Source organism: Macaca nemestrina, chromosome 14 (assembly GCF_043159975.1).
Source record: "Macaca nemestrina isolate mMacNem1 chromosome 14, mMacNem.hap1, whole genome shotgun sequence".
NCBI lineage: Eukaryota > Metazoa > Chordata > Mammalia > Primates > Cercopithecidae > Macaca > Macaca nemestrina.
Window position 1 is genome coordinate 45,793,519 of NC_092138.1, and position 24,001 is coordinate 45,817,519.

Sequence of the window (24,001 nt, forward strand, 5' to 3'; positions counted from 1 at the left end):
TAAAGGCATAATCTATGAACATGAAACAGAAGAGGACTTGTGGATATATAAGTTTTGAGCCAGAGGGTTGCTAAAGTGCTGTAAAAAGAAAGGATGGGGAGGAGGAGAAGGATTAGTTAACATTTATCCAATACTTTCCATGTGTGAGACATTGTCAGGGCCTTAAATGTGTTAATGTATTAAATACTTACAACACCCTTATGGGGATATATTATTTTTATGAACTCTTATTATACCATATTGCTTATTAGGTATTGAAGCAAATATTTGAACACAGGCAGTCCAGCTCAAGAGCCCATTCATAGTAGCTAGGCATGCAGGTTTAAATGAAAGGATGCCTGTAAGGTTCCTGTTATTATTGTTAATGCCATTTCCTTTATGTTGTAATCAATTGAGGATAGATATAATTTTTACTTGTTTTCAAAGTAGGAGGGAACTACCAAGGCCACAAAGTAACTCCTTTATTCTAGGCAGAGCATTGTAGTTGGATTAGAACTCTTATAGCTTTGAATTAGAGTGCCTTTTGATGGGCATTTTTGTACCTCTGCCTAAGTAAATGTTATTTAGTTAGGTTTCAAGATATGTTGTTAAATGCTTGACTTATTGATGACACGGAGAGAGAGCACTTTTATATATAAACACTTTTTTTTTTTCAGAATTACCGAGTTTTGTTGTTTAGGTTATACAATTAGCAGTTTAATCTGCCTCAGTTTTATTGTATCAATAAAAATCTGTTATAATAAAATTACATTCGTTTAGAAACTAAAAAACATAATTCTAACAAGTTAAACTGTGGTGGGATTTTAGAAAGATAACAAATACCTATCATATGAATTTGGATAATGGAAGAACAAGTGATGTGTGTCACCATTGTTATAAACCCTTTCTGTATATATTTATTAGAAAATTATAGTTGCATTAGAAATTCTGAGACCTTAACATTCATAGACATTAAAAACTTATGGGTGTTTGTGGAATTTATGGATAAAAGCTTATGTTATGACATCACTTAATACACTTTAAAAGCACCCTACTTGTATACCCATTAAACAGTAATTTCCCATTTCCCCCATCTCCCTAGATCCTGGCAATCACCATTCTATTTTTTCTCTATTATTTTGACTACTCTAAGTATTTCATGTAAGTAGAATTCTACAGTATTTGTCTTTTTGTGACCGGCCTATTTCACTTAGCATAGTGTCCTCAAGGTTCATACATGTTGTAGCATAGTAGCTAGCATATGTCAGCATTTCTTTTTTTTTTTTCTTTTTTTTATTATTATACTTTAAGTTCTAGGGTACATGTGCACAATGCGCAGGTTTGTTACATGGGTATACATGTGCCATGTTGGTGTCTTGCACCCATTAACTCGTCATTTACATTAGGTATATCTCGTAATGCTATCCCTCCCCCCTCCCCCCACCCCACGACAGGCCCTGGTGTGTGATGTTTCCCTTCCTGTGTCCAAGTGTTCTCATTGTTCAATTCCCACCTATTAGTGAGAACATGTGGTGTTTGGTTTTCTGTTCCTCGAGATAGTTTGCTCAGAATGATAGTTCCCAGCTTCATCCATGCCCCTACAAAGGACAGAAACTCATCCTTTTTTATGGCTGCATAGTATTCCATAGTGTATATGTGCCATATTTTCTTAATCCAGTCTTTGATTGATGTACATTTGGGTTGGTTCCAGGTCTTTGCTATTGTGAATAGTGCTGCAATAAAGATACGTGTACATGTGTCTTTGTAGCAGCATGATTTATAATCCTTTGGGTATATACCCAGTAATGGAATGGCTGGGTCAAATGGTATTTCTAGTTCTAGATCCTTGAGGAATCGCCACACTGTCTTCCACAATGGTTGAACTAGTTTACAGTCCCACCAACAGTGTAAAAGTGTTGCTATTTCTCCACCTCCTCTCCAGCACCTGTTGTTTCCTGACTTTTTAATGATTGCCATTCTAACTGGTGTGAGATGGTATCTCATTGTGGTTTTGTTTTGCATTTCTCTAATGGCCAGTGATGATGAGCATCTTTTCATGTGTCTGTTGGCTGCATAAATGTCTTCTTTTGAGAAGTGTCTGTTCATATCCTTCGCCCACTTTTTGATGGGGTTGTTTGATTTTTTCTTGTAAATTTGTTTAAGTTCTTTGTAGATTCTGTATATTAGCCCTTTGTCAGATGGGTAGATTGCAAAAATTTTCTCCCATTCTCTAGGTTGCCTGTTCACTCTGATGGTAGTTTCTTTTGCTATGCAGAATTTCTTTTGTAAGGCTGAATAATATTCCATTGTATGTATACACCACATTTTGCTTATTTACTCATCCATCGATGGACTTGGGTTGCTTCCTTCTTTTAGCAATTGTGAATAACGTTGCTACAAATGTGGGTATACAAATATCTCTTCAAGACCCTACTTTCAGTCCTTTCAGGGTTATACCCAGAAGTAGAATAGTTGTATCATTTGGTGATTCTATTTTTAATTTCTTGAGGAGCTGCCATACTGTTTTCTACAGTGTTGTGCTATTTTACATTTCCACTAACAGAACAAAGATCCTAATTTCTCCGTCTCCCTGCCAACACTTGTGATTATCTGGGGTTTTTTTTTTGTTTTTTTTTTGGTTTTTTTTGCTGTTCTAATGGGTATGAGGTAGTATCTCATTGTAGGTTTGATTTGCATTTCCCTAATGATTAGTGATGTTGAGCATCTTTATATGTGGTTATTGGTTTGTATATTTTTTGTAGAATGTTGATTCAAGTCCTTTGCCCATTTTTTAAATCAGGTATTTTGTTGTCATTGAGTTTTAGGAGTTTTCTATATATTCTGGATATCAATCCCTTAACAGATATATGATTTGCAAATATTTTCTCCTGTTCTGTAGGTTGCCTTTTTACTCTGTTCATAGTGTCCTTTGATGCACACAGTTTTAAAATTATCAGGAAGTTCAATTTGTCTATTTTTTCTTTTGTTGCCTGTGCCTATGGTGTCAAATTCCAAAAATCTTTGCCAAATCCAGGGTTGTAAAGCTTTCACCCTGTGTTTTGTTCTAAAAGTTTTATAATTTTTGGTCTTACATTAGGTCCTTGATCCATTTTGGTTTAATTTGTGTACATAGTGTTCTTCATTCTTTCTTTAATGAAGTTCTTCAACTTCATTCTTTTGCATGTGGACATCCAGTTCTCCTAGCACTGTTTGTTGAAAAGACTTTTTTTTCCCCATTAAATGGTGTTGACATCCTGTCAAAACTCATTTGACCATTATCTGATGCTTTACTTCTCAGCTCTCTATTCTGTTCTATTGGTCTCTATATCTGTCTTTATGCCAGTACACGCTGTTTTGAATACTGTAGCTTAGTAGTAAGTTTTGAAATCACAACGAGTGAGTCCTCCAACTTTGTTCTTCTTTTTTCAATATTGTTTTGGGTGTTTCCAGCCCCTGGAGATTATATATGAGTTTTAGGATGGATTTTGCTTTTTTTTTTTTTTTTTAGAGACAGAGTCTCGCTCTGTTGCCCAGGCTGGAGTGCAATGGTGCAATCTCAGCTCACCACAATCTCCATCTACTGGGTTCAAGCTATTCTCCTGCCTCAGCCTCCCAAGTAGCTAGGATTACAGGCATGTGCCACCAAGCCCGGCTAATTTTGTACTTAGTAGGGACGGGGTTTCTCCATGTTGATCAGGCTGATCTTGAGCTCCTGACCTAGGTAATCCACCTGCCTTGGCCTCCCAAAGTGCTGAGATTATAGGCATGAGCCACCGCACCTGGCCAGGTTTTGCTGTTTCTGCAAAGAATTTCATTGGGATTTTGATAGAGATTGCATCTACTCTGTAGATTGCCTTGGGTTGTATTGACATCTTAAAAAATATTAAGACTCCTAATCCATTAACATGGGATATGTTTCCCTTTCTTCATGTTTTTAATGTCTTTCAGCAATGTTTTGTAGTATCCATTATACAAATGTTTTCACCTCCTTCGTTAATTTAATGCCTAGGTATTTTATTCTTTTTGATGCTATTTAAATGGAACTGTTTTTGTAATTTTCTTTTTGTATCGTTTATTGTTAGGGTATGGAAGTGTAACTGATTTTTGTGTGTTGACTTTCTGGCCTCCTACTTTGCTGAATTCATTTATTCATTCTTATAGTATTTGGTGTGGAATCTTTAGGGTTTTCTACATGTAAGAGCATATCATCTGCAAAGAAAGATAATTTCACTTATTTTCCAATTTGAGTGCCTTTTCTTGTTCTTGCATAATTTCTCTTGCTAGCACTTCCAGTACTATGTTGAATACAAGTGGTGAAAGGAGTTAGGTTTGCCTTGTTCCTGATCTTAAAGAGAAAGCTTTCATTCTTTCACCATTGAGTAAGATATTTGCTTTGGGCCTTTCATATATATGACCTTTATTGTGTTAGGGTAATTTCCTTCTATTCCTAGTTTGTTGAGAGTTTTAAATCAGGAAATGGTATTAAACTTAATCAAATGCTTTTATGCATCTATGATCATGTGATTTTTAGCCTTCATTCTGTTAATGTGGTATATCACATAAATTGGTTTTTGTATGTTGAGCTCTCCTTGCATCCCAGGGTAAACCCACTTAGTTTTGGTGTTTGGTCGTTTTATTGTGCTGTTGAATTCAGTTGATCGTATTTTGTTGAGGATTTTTGGATCTATATTCATTGGGGATATTGACCTATAGTTTTCTTTTCTTGTGATATATTTGTCTGGCTTTAGTAACAGGATAATGCTGGCCTCATAAAATTTATTTGGAAGTGTTCCCTTCTCTTCAATTATTTGGAAGAGTTTGAGGAGGACTAATGTTAATTCTTCTTTAAATGTTTGGTAGAATTAATCAGTGAAGCCATTTGGTCCTAGGCTTTTCTTGTTGAAAGGTTTTTGATTACTGAGTCAGTCTGTTTACTAGTTATAGATCTTTTCCTTTTATTTTTATTTTTTCTAATTTGTTAGTCCTGGTCGGTTTTATGTTTCTAGGAAATTGTTTATTTCATTGAGGGTGTTCAATTTGTCAGTACAGTTGTTCATAGTACTGTCTTACAATCCCCCTTTTCCCCCTGTGGAACTGGTACTAATATCCTCACTTTGTCTTTTGATGTTAGTAATTTGAGTTTCTTTTTTTCTTGCCTATCTAGCAAAAAGTTTGTCAGTTTTGTTGATCTTCTCAAAGAACCAACTTTTGATTTCATTGATTTCCTCTCTTTCTTTCTTTATTTTTTTTTTGAGACGGAGTCTGCTCTGTTGCCCAGGCTGGAGTGCAGTGGCGTGATCTCAGCTCACTGCAAGCTCTGCCTCCCGGGTTCGTGCCATTCTCCTGCCTCAGCCTCCTGAGTAGCTGGGACTACAGGCCCCGCCACCATGCCCGGCTGATTTTTTCCATTTTTAGTAGAGACGGAGTTTCACCGTGTTAGCCAGGATGCTCTCGATCTCCTGACCCCGTGATCCACCCACCGTGGCCTCCCAATCTTTCTTTCTGTTTTTAGAGTCTTGATTTTGTTTATCTCTCCTGTAATCTTTTTCCCCCTTCCTCTGCTAGGTTTCAGTTTAGTTTTTTATTTTCTAGTTTTTTAAGTAGTAAAGTTAGGTTATTGATTTGAGATCTTTCTTGTTTCTTAATGTAAGCATTTGTAGCTGTAAATTTCCCCCCAGCACTGCTTCCACTGCATCTCATAAGTTTTGATATGTTGTGTTTTCATTTTCATTCATTTCTAAGTATTTTCCAGTTTTCCTCATGATTTCTTCTTTGGACCATTGGTTATTTAAGAGTGTGTTGTTTAAATTCCACAATTTTGTGAACTTTCCAGTTTTGCTTCTGTTATTGATGTTTAAGTACATTCTTTTCATTCTAGATCTCCGCAATGCATACGTTGCTCTGCTTGTTGTTATCCCACAGGTCCCTTAGACTCTGTTCACTTTCCTTCAATCCTTTTTCTTTCTGTTTCTCAGCCTCAGTCGTTTCTGTGGTCCTGTCTTCATGCTTGTTGATTTTTTTTCCTGCTCAGATTTGCTTTTGAATCACTGTATTGAATTTTTCATTTCAGTTATTTTAATTTTCAGCTCCAGAATTTCTGCTTTTGTTGTTGTTTGTGTCTTTCTAGGCTTTCTGTCTCTTTATTGATATTTCCATTTTGTTCAGATAATGTTTTCTTGATTTTCTTCACATCTTTCTTTAGTTCTCTGAGCATCTGTAAGACAGTTGTTGTAATGTCTTTGTCTCAGACACCTGCCATCAAATCTTCTTCAAGGATAGTTTCTATTGATTTATTATTTTCCTTTGAATGAGCCATATTTTCCGGTTTATTAGTATGCTTTGTGATTTTTTTGCTGTTGTTGAAAACTGAACATTTGAATATAATAATATAGAAACTCTGGAAATCAGATTTTCTCCCTTCCCTAGGGTTTTCTGATTTTTTTTAAATTGCTGTAGCTATCTATGTGTCAAGGATCGGCCTGAGATGTAAACTTACGATCTTCTCAGGTCTTTTCTGGATCTGCACCTTTCCCTGGGCTTGTGTGGTCACTTTCTAATTTTCCTCATATATGTAGTTGCTTTTAAATCTTAGTCCTTAATGTCTGGACCCAAATGGGGGAAAAGAGAAAGATGAAGAGGAGGGAAGAAAGGATGTTGGTCTTTTAAATTCCCTGGATGTCACTTCAGCTGAGGGGGAGGTGCAATGTGGGGAGGTGCAACAATAATGGTCACCTGCCTTTTGGTACCTCTGTGATCAGAAGCAATAATCAGAGCACAGATCGTGATATTTGGAGAACAAGGTTCTTTTTGCCTACCCTGGCTCCGGCAAGTTATGTGCAAGCTGTTCCAAGAACATTTGCACATGTGTCTGTCATGTGGCTAGAAGTGGGAGATGGATGGATAGCTGCCTCTGTGCTAAGAGCTAAAATTGACTGAAATTAATCACAATTTACTGTCCAAGCCTTCCCCTGGAAGCTGCAGGCCTTCAATAGACTCCAGAATTCCAAAATACTTTCATCAGACAGATTCTGCCAGTGCAATTGTTGTCTAGGTGGTTCCTGGTGCCTACTACTCAGCCATCTTTCCAGAATCCTCTCAAATCCTTGCTCTTAAGCACTATATTATATTACATTTTTAATAAGATGTGATAAGGTGCTTTCTTTCAGGGACCTATAGCTTTAGTGAGGAAATAGACATATATGTGTGTGTGTGTGTGTGTGTGTGTGTGTGTATACTTATAGCAAATTATAATAAGCAACATTAAAGTAGTGCAAGTGAGAAGTGAGAATTATCTGTGTGAGGACAGTAACAGTGGAGATAGAAAAGGATTAGATTTTAGATAGATTTAGATGAAAAATGTGGCTGGACTTAACGAATAAAATTGATGCAGTGCAATTTCCTAATTACTTAGTAATTCATTCAAGATCTCTCCCTTCCTTGAACTTCTGGTAAGAAGTGAGCAGTGTTCAATATAACAAATGTGCATTTACATAAAGAAAGGTTTTCTGAAATTTGAAGGCATGTCACAAAAGCACTTCTACTTGGAGACCTGACTTCGAAAGCTTGAAGCGTCTTCTCAGATTCATAGAATGGTAAGTTATGGTCAAACTGTGCTTTGCCTAGTGTGAAATAGTGATAAATATCTGCTGGGATTAGTTTATAATGATGGAGGCTAGGATTCCCCATCTTGTAATTAGTTTTTCAGCTTAGACTACTGATAGGATACTTGGAATTGAAATCATAATTCTGCCTTAGTAACTATAAGGATCTGCATTTGGATGTCAGTAACAAAGAGACCTATCTTTAACGTTTTGTGGCCTCTTTATCACACAGCTTTAAAAATGTAGGTTTCTAAAGGAAGCATAGTTTATATTACTTTTCCTTTTCTTTATATAACATTGATTTTTAAAATAACTCAAATTTTCAGAGTGCAAATAAATGAAAACTGATTATATGCTTAGCTCTGAACATATTGGGAGGTGAGAAAAAAATGTGCAAAATACTTAATTTTCCAAAAAAGTATTAAAATTTTATTTCTTAGCTGAACATGTATTCAAGTACAATGTATTTCGTCTGAAAGCCTCAGCAACATAACAAAAATTTACAGAATAATTATTGTTGAGTTTGTCCATAAGTGCATGTTTATGAGTAGAGGCTAAATTCCATACTTTTGAATGTGCCTAGACCTTTGCACTTTTACTTGTCAGATGTTCTTTTTTAATGCCAGGTAGCTTTCATACAATATTGTTATTAATGATATAATGGAAAAATTAACTATAAATTTATAGTTAATATTAAATTTTGGTAATCTAAAAATCAAATCTTTCTGTCAGTAGGGCCGAAAGAACTGACTTGAAATTTAACTTTAGTCATCTAGAAGTTTTTTTTTTTTTTTTTTTTTGAGCAGCTTAATGTATCACTATAATATTTCCTAGATTCCTGTCCAATTCAATATATGGAATGACTAAACTGTAGTCATACTAGTTCTGAGCATACAGGCAAGAAGAAAAGTCGTTAAACATCTTGCTGTGTGTGAGCAGTTCGAGGGCAGGCAGACACCATGCACCTTGACCACCTATTATGAAGCTTTTTGCTGCCGTGTCAAGTGAAAGCGAGTTAATTGGGTGAAGCTGTGGAGCATGTTAGGGGCCTGGTAAAGGGTTGCTGTCTGACAGCTGAATGTCAGCAAAAGCCAGTCAAGTGTGGCTGAGAGACAGAGACCTGTCACAAAGTTCCCGCAGACTGGAACACAGTTAGGAAGCTGAAATATGGTTCCGTCTCACTTTCTCCCTCATTGAATCCAAGCACCTTAAAAGATTTTACACTGTATGTGTCAACTCTTGTTCTCTAAGCTGTTTCCCCCTAACTGTCCTGCATTCAAATGATTGAACAAAAGATGCTAATGTTTAGCAAAGTGAATGTAAATTCCCTCTTTTCCCCTTTTCTGCCCAAGCAGATAGACATTCAACTCAAAGGAAACTTTGAAGGTTTACATCAAACAATTAGATTTCCTAAAAATTTAGCTTATAATAGAATCTTTTTCTCAAGAGAGTGTGAAAATTGACAATTAAAGTAGTGGAATAAGCAATGCATTTTCCCCTGATACAGAAAATCAAACTTTAGGGAGCTAGGATTCCTGTCTGAATGTCTTGAGAATGGACACTGGCCAAGATAACTTTCCTCTTATCTGTTGTCACAGGCTTCTTTCTTTCTTTTTCTCAGTGGCCTAAGGTATAATGCAATAATTATAGCCACCAGAAGGTCAGTATAGATTAGCATTGAAAAGAACAGTAAGTTCCCTTCTGAAGCTTGAGACACTTCCAAAGGAGGAATTGAAGAAAGTTGAAATTAAAGAAAATGAAGTTAAACTCTGTGAAATAAAAATATTTGCAGAAAGAGGAGTTTAATATTAAAAGATACCCTATTCATTTTCTTTAGAATATGGACTAGAATAAGTCCATTAACTCACTCATCCATTCGTTCATTCATTCAACAGGCAGGTATATAGAGTACCTGCTCTGTACTTGTCACTGTGCAGGCCACTGGTAGTATAGAAACAAGCAAGCAAAATAGCCTGTGGCTTCAAGGAATGAACACTCTAAGCCAGCACTATTCATTAGAACTTACTGTGATGATAGAAATATGGCTTTGGGGCACTTGGAATGTGGTTAGTGTGACTGAGGAACTGAACTTTAATCTTTAATTTAATTTTATATTAAATTTTAATTAATGTAAATTAAATAGCTACATGTGGCTACCATATTGAATAGTGCAGGTTTAAGCAAACATAAGACTGTGATACTGTGCTATTATAAAAGTGTGTATGGGGTGTTATAATAACACAGAGGTGAGGTATTATATCGTATCATATTATACTATATTATATTATATTATATTATATTATATTATATTATATTATACAAGGTGACAGAGGCCAGGGAAAGTTTGGGGTAAAGGTGATACCTGAGGTAAGCTTTGACAAACAGTAGGAGTTAACCTGATGAAGGAGCCTCCTTCTAAATAAAAAGGGCAGCATGCAAACGTGGCTCCAAGACAGGAGAAAGCAGGGCATGCTTCAGGATCAGCATTTTGATTAGTGCGGGAGAGCAAAGCTGTTTTATGAGAAATTACCTTAATGTGATGGTAGTGTCCAAGAAGACTACCAGTCAAGTTATCCAAGAGGTCATAACAGAAGGTATCACAGACCAAGTTAATATGCTGAAATCACATGGTTTGTGGTGCTAAACATACAGCAAAAAGCAAGAAGAGATACAGCAGGGAGCAAGCAGGGGGAAGGATCATAACCTGACTTCTTAGTTATGCAGTGTTCATGTGCCCTGTCTCTCTCCACTGCATCAGCCTTCTTCACTCTCTGTGAGGTTATGAGGATCAGGGTTGAGATTTGAAACAGGGGGCTTGGAAGACTGAAGGTGCCTGAGGCTACTTACACACACTTGCTATCTAGGAGAGATACAGGGACAAACATGCCTGGCCAATGGCTATAATTTGCCACTGAGGCTGCTGAATAGCTTTGTGTTTTATCTGCAGTTCTAGGGTCAATTTAAGGATGACATTAACTAGAGGTGGCATATCTCTACCTTATGGTGTGGCCTTTCCATCCATTTCTATCTATAAAGTAACATGTCTTACCATATGAATTCTGCCTATGTCCCACAAACTACTTGCTGATTCATTATCTGTGCTTATTAATATTTCTTATGAGTTTCATCTATCCTATTTTTCTAGTCTTTAATCTTATATTTGAATATTTTCAAATAATAAGCAAACATACAATAAAGAATAGATGAAGTAGGAAATAGCAAAGTCTGAAGAGATTACTTTGTTTACAAAAATTAAAAGTACGTTTAGGTCAGACAAAGTGAAGAGACAAATAACTGATGAAAAATATTTAGCAAACAGCTTTGAAACCTATTTTAAAATTATTGTCCAGTAGACAACCTACCCCAAGCGTAAACTGCATTTCAAACAAGTCTAAGCCTTTTTGAAGAAACAGTGTGCAGACTCTAGAGCGTTAATCTGAGTGAGGGCTCTGGCAGTTGGAGAAGGACTAGTGGAGATTTTATGGTCAGACACCCAGAGGAGGAGATGCGAAGTGGAGAGAACGACCTAGTGCCTTTCCTCCATGCAGGACTAGGGACTGGCATCTGGACTCTTTGAAAAAGGACTTACAGGTAGAAGCTGAAAGAAATGTTTTGTGATAGACACCACAAGACACTGGGTTTCAGTCAGAGTTGTCACAGTTTTCAGATGACAGAAAGGGAAGGATGGACACCCCAAATTTTTGTTAGAGCTATCACCCATATGGCCTACTGAGCCCTCTAACACATTGAAGGCAGATCCTGATGGAGGGATTACAGACACCAAGCAGCTCTTGATGGGGAATCCACAGGGATGTTTGAGGCTTGTATGAGCAGGACAGGGAAGGACCAGGGTAACTTGACTCACTTGGGACTTTGTATCCGCAGAATGATGAGGATGGGAAACTTCCAGTGCTATTGCGCATCAAAGCTTATCCTATAAAAATAGCAATTATGTGGTTTCATAGTATTTCAACAGATTCTAATTTAAGGAAAACTGGATCAGAATGAAGATTAGTTAAGGTCTAATAAATAATCCCCAAAACAAGGAATTTTTATTTGTTTAATTAACTGTTGTATCCCAGTACTTGGAACAGCATTTGGCGCATCATAGGCACTCAATAGATATTTACTGAAAAAATAAATGAATAGAGCTAATTTAGGATACTAAGAGGGGTATGGATTTAGATATCTTTACGCATTATGCAAGCATAGGGAAAATTTATCATATGGAATTGATAATATAGGGAGTTGATTCCTGAAATGTAGCCTGGAGTCATATTATTTTGGATTTTTGTGTTTGCTATATTTTACTGTTACATAAGATGTTCTCCCTAGGGATAGATTTGGGTTGAGACTGCTGGAAATGATGTGGTTATATCAGAAATAACATTCCTGACTATCATGTAAAGGAAATGTCATTGCCAGCTAAGTGATTTGTTTTAGAACATATGCCTCAGTGCTTGTTGTGATTTGAAGGCATTCCGCAGATATGACACCCAGATCACATGATTTGTCTTACATCTGAAGTGCCTTTCTCTTCCTAAGAAATAGACCACACTCTTTAACTGAAGATAGCCAGTCCCTCCAGAAACGCCCAGCTATGGAACTGTTCACAGGGTCCACAGCCCTGGGGAATATAGAGGTTATACCATGGTCAGTGGGGAAATAAAGACACTTTGCAGCATTCCATGAAGAACTGCTAAGGATTTTAGGTGTGATATAATGGAACAATAAAGGAAATGGCCTAAAACAGCAGTGGAAGGGGGGAGGGGCATGCAAAGAAAAAATGGGTTTCAAATTGCAAAATGAGAATTTAATGCCAAATTTGTTGAGATGTGTGATTGACAGATACTTATATTGTTAGAAAAGTTTAGGAAAGTCATTTCTTTCAAACTACTTTGAATTCTAAATGATTCTTTCCTTCCTCTGCTATTCCTTACCCGAGTGCCTGCTCCGTAATTCCACTCCTTGAAAAACGTATTGCTATGAGGTCTAAGTTTATAGCTTCCAGATTACTACTAAATTTTTGACATTGAATAAAAAACATTTATAACTTTAAGAGGAAATTCTTCAGTAATGAAATAGTGGTCAGAAAACTTTTGCCTAATAGTTCCCAGAGAGAGTGTGACATGTGTACATTATGACCACAGAAGTCGTAATTTGGCAGCTGGAAGTGCTATTTGGAGTAAAATGAAGGCACACAAGTTATAAGTAGCCACTCTGCATAAGGAGTTGCATTTGTGCAGAGTAGAGGAACAAGTTACTCAGTGTCATTATTTGTGTAGGTGTTTACTCAATGTAAAACTGTAAATATGACTTAGATAACTGAAAACATTGAAATGAGAGTGTTCTTTGCTAGATTACAATCTTTTCAAAACATGCAAAACACTTAAAGACCTATCCTCTGAGACCTTTAACTATCCAGTTACATTTTCATTTTGACCACACATTTCAGAGCCACAACTCTACTAAAATATATAGATGTATTTCAGTATATATAAACATATACAGTTTCATTTTTTAATAAAGGATTTTTAGCTATAAAAGTAAAACATACTTACTCTAGGTAATTTGGAAAATACAAATCCTAATCCTAACTCAGAATAGAGAAAAAAATCCCAACAATTCCAATACCACAAAACAAGCACCATATGTAATTTTGTGTACCGCTTTTTCACGATGTAGTCTAGCCCTAGGGTCAGCAAATCTACATGCCACCTGTTTTTGTATGGCCTGTGAGCTAAGAATGGTTTTAATATTTTAAATAGTTATGGGAAAAAAGCAAAAGAATAATAATGTATCATGACACATAAAATTTATGTGAAATTCAGATTTCACTGTCCATAAATAAAGTTATATTGAAACACAGCCATGCTAATTCATTTACATATCCTCGATGGCTGCTTGTGTGTTACAACAGCAGTATCTAATGCTTGTAACAGAAAACATATAGCCTACAAAGCATGAAATTCTTACTGTCCAGCTCTTTACAAAGGTCTGACCTTTGGTTAGACCCGAACATTTGTCCCATTATCCAAAAGTTTATAACTGTAAATTTTATAGCTACATAATTTTCCACCATGTAGCTATAGCCTACTTAACTATGCTTCTGGTTCAATATGAGAGTATTTCTAATTTTTATCTGTTATTATTAATATAAAGAACCTAATCATAAATGGAATTGTTAGATCAAATGTCATTAACCATTTAAGACAGTTGCCCAATTATAGATCCAGTGGTTCTAACAATTTATACAGTTACTAGCAATTTATGAATGCTTGCTTCACAATGCTTTCACTAACATTTAGTGTAATTTTTAAGTTTTAATTTTTATCGGCAATAAATGTCTTATTTTCCATTTTTGATTACTTGTGGGGGTTACCATTTTTCCCCATTTATTTGTTACCCAGATGTATTTTTGCTGTGTGAACTGCCAATTCATAACCTTCTCTCATGATTCAAATAATTTTAAAGCTAAAAAATCATGGAAAGAAAAATTTAACCTTTCAAATCTTTTTTTTCTACCCAAACTCCAATTTAGTTCTTTTTTCCAAAGATTATTAAGTTTCTTTTGATTTCTTGTGATTCTTTTTTCCAGAAAAAATAGGGATAGATATGCATGTGTGTGTGTTTATGCTTATTTTTAAATATATATTACTATTTTTATATATGTATATACACATAAACACATGTATACATTTTGAACTTTTTTTTCACTTGGATATATTTCTCTATCAGCCTTTACATATTTACCTCATTTTTAAAATAGTTGTATTATATGGTTGTGTCATACTTCACTTAAATAACCTTCTGTTGATGGACCTCTGGCTTTATTTTTAAAATGTTTTATATATCTATCTAAAAATGCTTCAGTGAACATATGCTCACCTTGGTGAACTCTTTTGAGTGTAGCCATAGAAGAAATGCCTAGCAGTGGAATTGCTAGGTCAAAGGACCTTTAAATTTTTGTCTTCCAGAAACGTTGCACGAGCTTGTATCCCTAACTACATGGCAAACGTTTGCCGGATTCCCTCTTCTCAACAGTGGAGATCATCAGACATCTAAGTTTTTGCCCATTTGATATATGAAAAGTAATCTTTAATTGGGATGTGTTGTATTATAGTTCTTTACTTATGAATGAAGTTTAGCACCTTTTCATATGTTTTTTGGTTATTATACTACTCTCTCCCCCATCAGACATCCAGTTTGTACATGAGGCAGAGCCTGGCAGTGCTTTCCTGATATCTGTTTTCTCTCTCTTTCTTAGTAATAGAGCCTCTGAATGTTACCTGGGCTGCTCAGGAAACAAACAAACAGACTAACAAACTACATTTCTCAGACTCTCTGAAAGCTAAATTACTTATGTGACCTAAGTTCTAGTCAATGGAATGTAAGTAAAATTGTGCAATTTTAGTAAGTGTCTGTAAACGGAAGCAGTGCCTCCTTCTTTGTTCCATCTTCCTTTCTTCTGGCTAGAATGCACACATACTAACTGGAACTTGAGCAGCCATTTTTGATCACGAGTTAAAAGCCATGTACTGAACTATGGAGTCCGAGATAGAAGCAGCCTGGATTCTTGATAACTTTATATAGCCCTGTCAGAGGGAAATAGACTTTTATTTAAGCCAATAGCATTTAGAGTTTTCTCTTACAACTGAACTCAGTCTTAATAAATATGCTACCCTCAGCCTATTTTCTAATTACATTATTTCAATTGATCTGCATGAACCTTTTGTAAATTAAGAAAGTTACTTGTATGGGGTTTCTATGTGTTCCACATATTTTCACCAGTTTGTCATTTCAGACTTTCAGTAGCATTTTTCTATATGGTATGCTTTTATTTATTTATTTGGTTTTTGTATCTTTTCCTATATTTGAGTGCATAAACTTATTTACATTTTCAATTCTCTCTGAATTGTTTGGGAGTGTATGTTTCTAAGACAGAGGGGAAAATGCTTCCTTTGCATTTTCTGGCCATTTCTGGCACTCTCTACCATCAGTTGTGTCAGGATTGTCAGGTTTGCAACAGACTGCAAGCACAAGGGTATGAAGAATACTAAGAAAAGAAAGAACAACAGCCACTTGGGAGAATTCTTCAACTCTTTTTATAACCTCAACCACATCAGGAAATCTAAACATCCTGGAGAAGAAAATGGGACTTACTGTTTTGTCAGGCACAAGATATCTTGAAGTAATTTAAAATTAAAGTTTAAATGTTCTAGTGTAATTTAATTAATTAATTATTTTTTGAGACAGAGTCTCACTCTTGTCACCCAGGCTGGAGAGCAATGGCACGATCTCAGCTCACTGCAACCTCTGCCTCCCAGGTTCAAGCGATTCTCCTGCCTCAGCCTCCCGGGTAGCTGGGATTACAGGCACCCACCAGCATGCCTGACTAATTTTTTGTATTTTTAAGCAGAGATAGGTTTTCACCATGTTGGTCAGGCTTGTCTCAAACTCCTGACTTCAGATAATCTGCCAGCCTCAGCCTCCCAAAGTGCTGGGATTACAGGCATGAGCCACCACGCTTGGCCTTAAATATTCTAGTGTAATTTAAAACCTCAGTGCCTCATTTTGTCTCTGAATATAACAACACGTAAGCTCCTTTGATGAAAGGGCTATAACTTTCATTTTTGTGTAAGTTCCATGAGATGTATGTATTTACTCCAGTAAGTACCACAGGCATTCAAATGTTGGACCACCATAAAATAAATATAAACTTTTATTTTAGCCTCTAACACAATCTATGTACTTTTATTTTCCATTTTCAGAGAGGTTTGTTGAGCCCTTATTTTGTTGATGAAATGCCTCTAGATATAAAATAAGCCTGAGGCTAGGCTATATCTTCCTTGGGTGACATGGTAAGGTAGTGGTCAAGCATATGAATAGGAGAGTCAGAGGAATCAAGATTCACATCCCTTTCTACCATTAGCAAGCTGTGCAACCGGTGGCAATTTATTCTGCTCTTCTGAGCCCTAGTCTCTTCAACTGTAGAATGAAGATAATTGTAGTGCTTTCTGATTGAGTCACTGTGAGAATTCAGATAATGCCTGTAAAAGGAAATCTAGCACAGTGCCTGACGTGCTCAATACATGTTGACTATAATTGTAAAGTTAGAATTTATATCATTTGAGAAGAGTAAAAAAGAGAAGTGAAGAAGAGGAGCTACTCTATGCTACACATTTTTGTGTATATTATTCCATTTAATCCTCATAACAGCCCTGTGAGGAATTAGTCTTCCTCCTTTACAGATAAGGATACAAGTTCACACAGGTTAAGTAACTTGTCAAGGATCACATAATTAGTAAATGGCAGAATGAAGTTTAGAACCTTAGTTCTTTCCACTTTCAAAGCCCATATTCTTTCCATTATTCTTTGCTAAATCTAATTGTGACATAAGCTGTATATGTGTGAAATAACAATAAAACACCAAGACCATGAAGTAATAATATAAGTCATTTGTTCATTCACTCATTCATCATTTAGGAATCTTATTTAGTCCCAGATATTCTGCTAAGTGCTAGGGGTACAAAATCATGATTCCATTACACTAAGTGCTCGTAGTTTTATAGGGGAAATATAAGGATATACAAGTAAGTGAAAAAATAGTAAAATAAATGCTCATGAAGGAATGTAAAAATGAGATTGGATGTTACAGTTAGCTGTAGTTGGGGAAGGATGGGAAGAGGATCCAGAAAAGCCTCATGAAAGAGGCAGACCTTGGCCAGAGTTTGAAACGTGGAGGACTCACCCAACAAAGAGCAGAAGTGGACAGACTGGAGGGCGATGTGAACTATGGAATATCCTAATTAGGGACTCACAAGTTCCATGTACCTGGCTTGCACAGTACAAGTGAGGAAATGGTAGATGAGGCTGGACAGGGAAGCCAAGAGCAAGGGCATGGTTATAGGGAAGCATGAAGAATCAAAACCATTGATTCAATCAATATTCCGCATCAAAAAAGTAGCCAAGGCTGAATTAGAACCAGATAGAATACTGAGTGTCTGCCTGAGGACAGAGCTGTTGTGATGTGAATCAAGTTCCTGTTAATACATTCTACCCCTTTTTTCTGATTTGTTTCTACCTCTGTGATTGTCCTTTTTAGATCTCTAGGCACGCTGGGCTCTTAGGGTGTTTCCTAATGCAACTTCTTTGCATTTTTCCATTAACTCACATTTCTTCCTATGCCTTGATGTCAGTAAGATAGTAAAACTAGTCTGTACTAAGGTTTAATGACTTACAGGGAGAAGAATGCATAAAATATTCCTACAAGCTTGTTATTGGTAGCTAAAAGTTAGAATTGGTAACTACTGTATGAGAAATAAATATTGGATGGCATGATAGCAGATGTGTGTGTCTGTATGTGTGTATATATATATATTTATATAATAATATATCAAGTATATGTGTGTATATATTTATAAGGTGAATGCATGTTTTTATGTGTATATATCTCAGATATAAAATTGAGTATTCCACAAGAGAAAACTATGTGATTTTTGCCAACTCTGACTGTGTAAACTACAGTGTCCTATGAGGCCAGCATGACAACTGGAAAACTGACAGGCAGAATTTGGCTAACTAACCTGAAGTATTTAGAAGAAAGAAAACTTTGTGACACTGAGTATTGAGACTCTGGTGGTAAGACTCTCACGTTAGGAACCAAAGTAGAAGTGGCAAGGGGGCCTCACTGTAACACCCTCTGGTGGGTGCTTTGATTTCTTCATCTGTTTATGTGGAGCTGTGCAGACTACTTAAAAGCAGTCAATAATTTACAGGGTTTAAAACATCATCATGGAGTTTGAAGTAATGAAAGAGTACTATAGAATCTAATTGAATGAAGCCACGTCATCGAAATTGTGGCTAATCTTGTTATCTATTTGGCTTTATTTTAGAACAATGTGCAATGTGCAATATGTATTCTTTCCCCTTAAGAATGGTAAATCTACATCCTCTCAAGTATTATATTCGGGAAACTGATTTCTGGGTTGATGTCCCTCAAAAAAGTTAGGGTTTATATAGTATATGCTCTCACATGTGGAATTATGGCAGACCTGTAGAATTTCAAAGCCGGAAAGAGTCCAGCCCCTCATTTGGATGGACTAATTTACCTGCCTCAAATGACCCAGTCGGATTGTAAAAGAGCTGTGAGGAGAAGCTAGAGTCCGCTGATCTTCAGTCTGGTATTCTTTTCACCACACTATGTGCTTAGCATAATCTCCATGCAATACTACTAAGGCTTACTAAATAACATTTTTCCTCACTTTTTATAATACTAAATTCTAGAAGACTTAACTTGATCATAAATGTTACACAGGAGACAAATGGCTTAGTTTCAGAAGCCTTGGTCGGCAAAAAGACTTTGACTTACAGACAATTTATTGGGTGGTTATTTTATTATTAGACTAATGCTTTATTTGTTTATTTTTGTTTGAAAAACATTTGTGGAAAATTAAGATATTAAAGCCTTGGAAAATGGCTATTGGATGTGTCCAATTGCTGTATTTCATAAGATTTTAAAATGTAGAAATTTAGTAGACACATTTTGTATTGTGAATATGTATTTAGCTGATGGACTATAGCAGTTCAAATAGAATCATTTATAGCTTATTGAGTAAATAAAAGTGCTTCCATAAAGATTCACATGACACCTAGCTTTTATTTCAGGCACCTAATTTCCTTTTGAAAAACTGCCTAAATTTAGATTTACGTAAGAGGCAGAACACCTCAGTGGTTTTAAAAGTAGTTTATATGACCACAAGCTTTACAGATTTAAAATACAAGATGAGGTGGTGCACACTAACTTTTAATGTTCTCTGACAAAAAGTTATTTAACTGTCCTTTACTCTCTCTGTTACATTAAAATAGTACAAAAGTATTATGTATTTCTGGATATTATTCTGGATATTTATGACAAGAAAAACAGTTCATATTTACTTGTTATTTTAACATCACATTCTCAAATCAAAGTTTCACCAGAATTGTTGCTAGCTTTTTTGTTGTTGTTGTTGTTTAAGACAGAGTCTCGCTCTGTTGCCCAGGCTGGAGTGCAGTGTGCAGTGGCACGATCTTGGCTCACTGCAACCTCCGCCTCCGGGTTCAAGTGATTCCCCTGCCTCAGCCTCCCAAATAGCTGGGATTACAGGCGCACGCCCAGCTAATTTTTGTATTTTTAGCAGAGGCGAGGTTTCAGCATGTTGGCCAGGCTGGTCTCCAACTCCTGACCTCAGGTGATCCACCTGCCTCAGCCTCCCAGAGTGCTGGGATTACAGGCATGAGCCACCGCCTCCAGCCGGTGGCTTTTTTTTAAGCTCTTAAGTGACTTAAAATCAGACTTTACCTCATTTCATGAAAAAAGTTTTTTCCTAGCAGTACAGCAGATGATGCCAGTAGCAAAAGCAGTCATTTGTTTTCCTTTATATAAAAGTAACTCTGTTTACTTTCTAGAGACTATACTTTTGGGGAATACAAGACTTAAAGGATATCTCTCTCTCTCTCTGTCTCTGTTTTTTCATCTCTGGAGATTTTTAGATTATTTTCCATGTTTAGGACATAAGGTCAGAAAATGGTGTGCAAAAAGTGAGACTAATTTGAAATACTAGGGAAATAACACCCCATTTCAAGGTTATTTAGTCAAAAATGTTATATTAGATGAAAGGGTGCTTTCAGACAATGTCGTGGAAAGTAGACATATTAGAAAAAGTAGGATGAGAAAAGGCAAAAGAGGGACCTCTTTGTAGGGTACCAAGATCTGTAGAATATTAAAGAGAAATGAGCAGTTAGTAGAGACTTTCCCTAAACACTGCCTTCCTAGCTTTGTAATGTGTTAGGTTGATGGATTCACAAGAACAAAAAGGTAAACTTTAAGTACAGCATATAGGTTTGAGTAAATTATGCATATCACTAATATTGACAAAACAGGAATGGTTGGTCAATTTGGCATAGTCACCTTTATCTAAACATCAAGAAGAAAATACCCCCAGCAGATATCTGACCTTCCTTAGACTGATTCTGCACACCCCTCTATTTTCCATACATAGTTTTCTTAGACCAGACCTTGAAGTACAAAAATGTATCAAAACAAACTTTTGAAGTCTTTTCTGACAATATCTATTATAATAGAGAATACTATGGCTATAACTATGTTTATTAAGAAGAAAATCAGGCCCCACCATTTCCTGCTCTTCCAGCATTCCCCTAACCCCCAGGCCTGGCAGAATGAGAACTTAGTAGATGGCACTGTAATGTTTATAGCTGCAAAGTCAATCCAGTAATGACACTGCTAAAAAATGATTGTAGCAGCAGTAAAAATGCAGCTGTGTGCACCTCTAGCCTCTGATGTAATGAGATGCCTCTGTTCAGGTTCTGAACTGAGATGATCAGGCCCAGCATTGGTTCTGCAAGCAAAACCTCATTAATACTACGAATCAGGGTCAACACATGATTTTGGAAGTTGTTTTCCTTCCATTGGGAAACCTTGTCCTTCGTAGAGCTATTTCAAGTGACCATTTTAGGTGTTTCCTAACTTCCAGTATTAAAAGACATGATTTCCGTCAGCTATAGGCCTGCAGTAGAGTATCAAGAAATCAAAAGAACAAAGATCAAAGAAAATTGCTGACCTAGGTGTTAGATGCAGATATTGATTTTTTCTCCAGTTGTAGTTTTAAAAAAATCCACAAAAATGGTAACACATACAACAGTTGAATTTCTAATACTTTCCTAAAGCCAGTGATAGCTTCCCTCTTGTTTTTACATGTAGAAACAGCTTTGTATAACATGACGTAATAAAGTAGACCTTATAGTTTACATTATTTTGTTATCAAAACTGTAAGGGGATCTACTAGAAAGTTTAAAAAAACCCTGCAATATAGAGTATGATTTTTAGTGGAGATACTTATAACCAGACTTGTTATTTCAGCAGCATTTATTTTGTGGGAATCTGGAAAATTATGCCATACAATTGATCACTATTTTCCTGCCATCTTTAAATGTCATAAAATAATGCTTACCTGCTTTACTGCTAAGACTTCTTCATGTTAAATATTAACTACCAGATACTGATATCACTTAAGGCTTAAATGAGTAGCTTTATCAAAATGTTAATTCTGTTGTCCAGTATTTCATGACTGTGTGGCATTTTTAAGTTTAATTTCCAACAGTTTCTGGATACCATCAGTGTTCTCAAATATATGACAAATTATTCATTCCCTTATTTTGACACATGATTTCTAAATACTTATAATAGTCTTTATCAAAACAGGGTGGTATCATGGACATAAAGATGGAAACAATAGACACTGAGCACCAGGGACTACGAGAGTGGGAGAGGGTTGAAGAACTACCTCTCGGGGACTGTGCTCACCACCTGGCTGATGGGATCATTTGTGCACCATACCTCAGTGACTTAAATCAGTAATTACCCATGTAACATATCTGCACATGTACCCCAGAACCTAAAGTAATAAAGTTGAAAGAAAAAACAGGGTGGTGGCATTATTATTAAAGTAAACCCAAAGAGTTCTCATTAGAATTTTGTATCTCAATATGCCATTTTCTAGAGGTCACTGGGATTGGCTTATTTTTCTTTGTGCTACTTTTGTCAAGTAAGTAAAACAGATAGGTTTAAAAAACATAAATACTCATAGTTTATTTTCTAAGCAATCTAATCTTCCATATTATATGGCACTTATTATATAGCATAATGAAATAAATGCTATTAGCATCGGTTTCTGTAAATTGCCAATGAAGTCAAGGTAAAAATCCCTGATTGTATTGACTCTTTGACATGATAACTTTATAAAGAGTTTTACACAAAGATTTAGTGTTTAGATAAATTCCTGTTGTCTAGAAAAGTCATAAAAGAGCAAATAAGGGATTCAGTCACACTTGGAAAATAATTTACTATCTATATATTCTCATATAGATTATTGAAATAGTAATTTCCATCTCATTTTGTATTTTAATGATTATTAGTCTACTTGCCTGTTTATGGTTTTAGGCTCTGTTTGAGAGTTTTCAACTCTATGCTTATTATTTTTTTCTTTTGTATGTCACAGATAGGATCACGAGACCATTCAAATCTCTCCATTCCTTCAAGAGCTCCTCTTCCTGCTGACACAACTGGTATTGGGGATTTCTTACCATTGAAAGCTGAACTTGATACAACTTACACTTTCTTAAAGGAGACATTTATAAATACTGTTCCCCATGCTCTGACATCATCTCACTCCTCTCCAGTGACTATGTCTGCTAATGCCAACAGACCAACTCAGATTGGATTATGACTTCATGAAATTTAAAAATGGAGGAAGAGTTAACAGTACAATTAAAATTGTTTTGAATGGGAATTTTCTTATCAGTTGACTTTTGTTTCAGCAGAAGTGGCAGTGGATTTAAAAAATTTGTGCGATATCTTGATGTATTCTGGTAGCTCTGTCTCCTTGAATAAGGAAATAGCCAACTTTTTTCTCTCCAAGTTTTATTTATTATCACAGTTGCTCATTTTTATGTAACATATTTTTAAATGTTAAGGAATGACACATTTTGGGTAATTTCCCTCAGACTTAAAAAAATCAATAAGCCATTTTAGTCTCTATCTATCAAAGTTGTTTCATACTTGTCTATTTTAAAGCAGGACTGCAATGCTTTAATAGGATTGAGAGAGCTATTTGAAATGTATGCCAATGATTCCTGTCATTTCATGGCAGCCCGGCCATGGTTCACTGAGCCCCCTCTTCTCTCTTGTCAGCTCAACTGAAGACAAGCATTTAGTTGCAAACTTTAAGCAGGTTGTGCAAAACAGAAATGATGTGACTGCTTCTCCTCCTGCACAATAATGTCACTCCTGGTCAATGTGAGAAGGTCAGGTTGCTCCTTGTAAAGCTACATGATACCACTTGCCCATTTGAACAAGTTAAGTTAACTGCTGAATCTGGTCCCTGAAGGCATTGAAAACTCATTCTTTTAGCAAGTCTGCATTTGATAAGAAAGTAGAGCAATTGTGCTGGAGGATTTCTGTGGTATGTTTAGGCACTTCATAAGGACAGTTCCCACACCAGGATAGCAGGTAATACATTTAGTATAAGCGAAAAACTTCAAGGTAATGGCTGTTTTGACCTTCAAAATAGGCTCCTTTTTTGTTTTTGTTGTTGGTAGGACCCAAGAGTGACGCCCATCTTTGATGCTGACAGAATTTAAAACAAGGCCATTGCCCTGCATTTTCTGCCTTGTAGCACACAAAAGTAAAATTGTATGTCAGGCCGAGATGTCGGGGAGCTGACAAGATGCCCCAGTGACATTTCAGCTAGAAAGAGCAAGTGTCTTGCAACCAAGTGGTCAAATATCAAATAATAGGTCAAGCAGGAAGGAGCTGAGTTCTAACCACAAAGAGGTTTCTGGTAACTTACTTGACAAGCTTTTGG

The 24,001-nt window shown here is 36.1% G+C and overlaps 1 protein-coding gene across 6 annotated transcripts in view; it reads left to right on the top strand.

Moving 5' to 3' along the window:
• LOC105489083 (coiled-coil domain containing 171) overlaps window positions 1–22,927 on the top strand; it is a 395,301-nt gene extending 372,374 nt beyond the window's left edge. For 5 of the 6 annotated variants that reach the window (XM_071077821.1, XM_011753730.3, XM_071077822.1 and 2 more), the window contains one exon: window positions 22,637–22,927. In XM_071077821.1, coding sequence (XP_070933922.1) covers window positions 22,637–22,864 — 228 coding nt within the window. In that variant the 3' untranslated portion in view covers window positions 22,865–22,927. Of the gene's footprint in view, window positions 1–14,557; window positions 15,911–22,636 lie in introns of those variants that run through there. The other variant, XM_071077823.1, reaches the window with a different exon arrangement.
• Window positions 22,928–24,001: the final 1,074 nt, after the last annotated feature.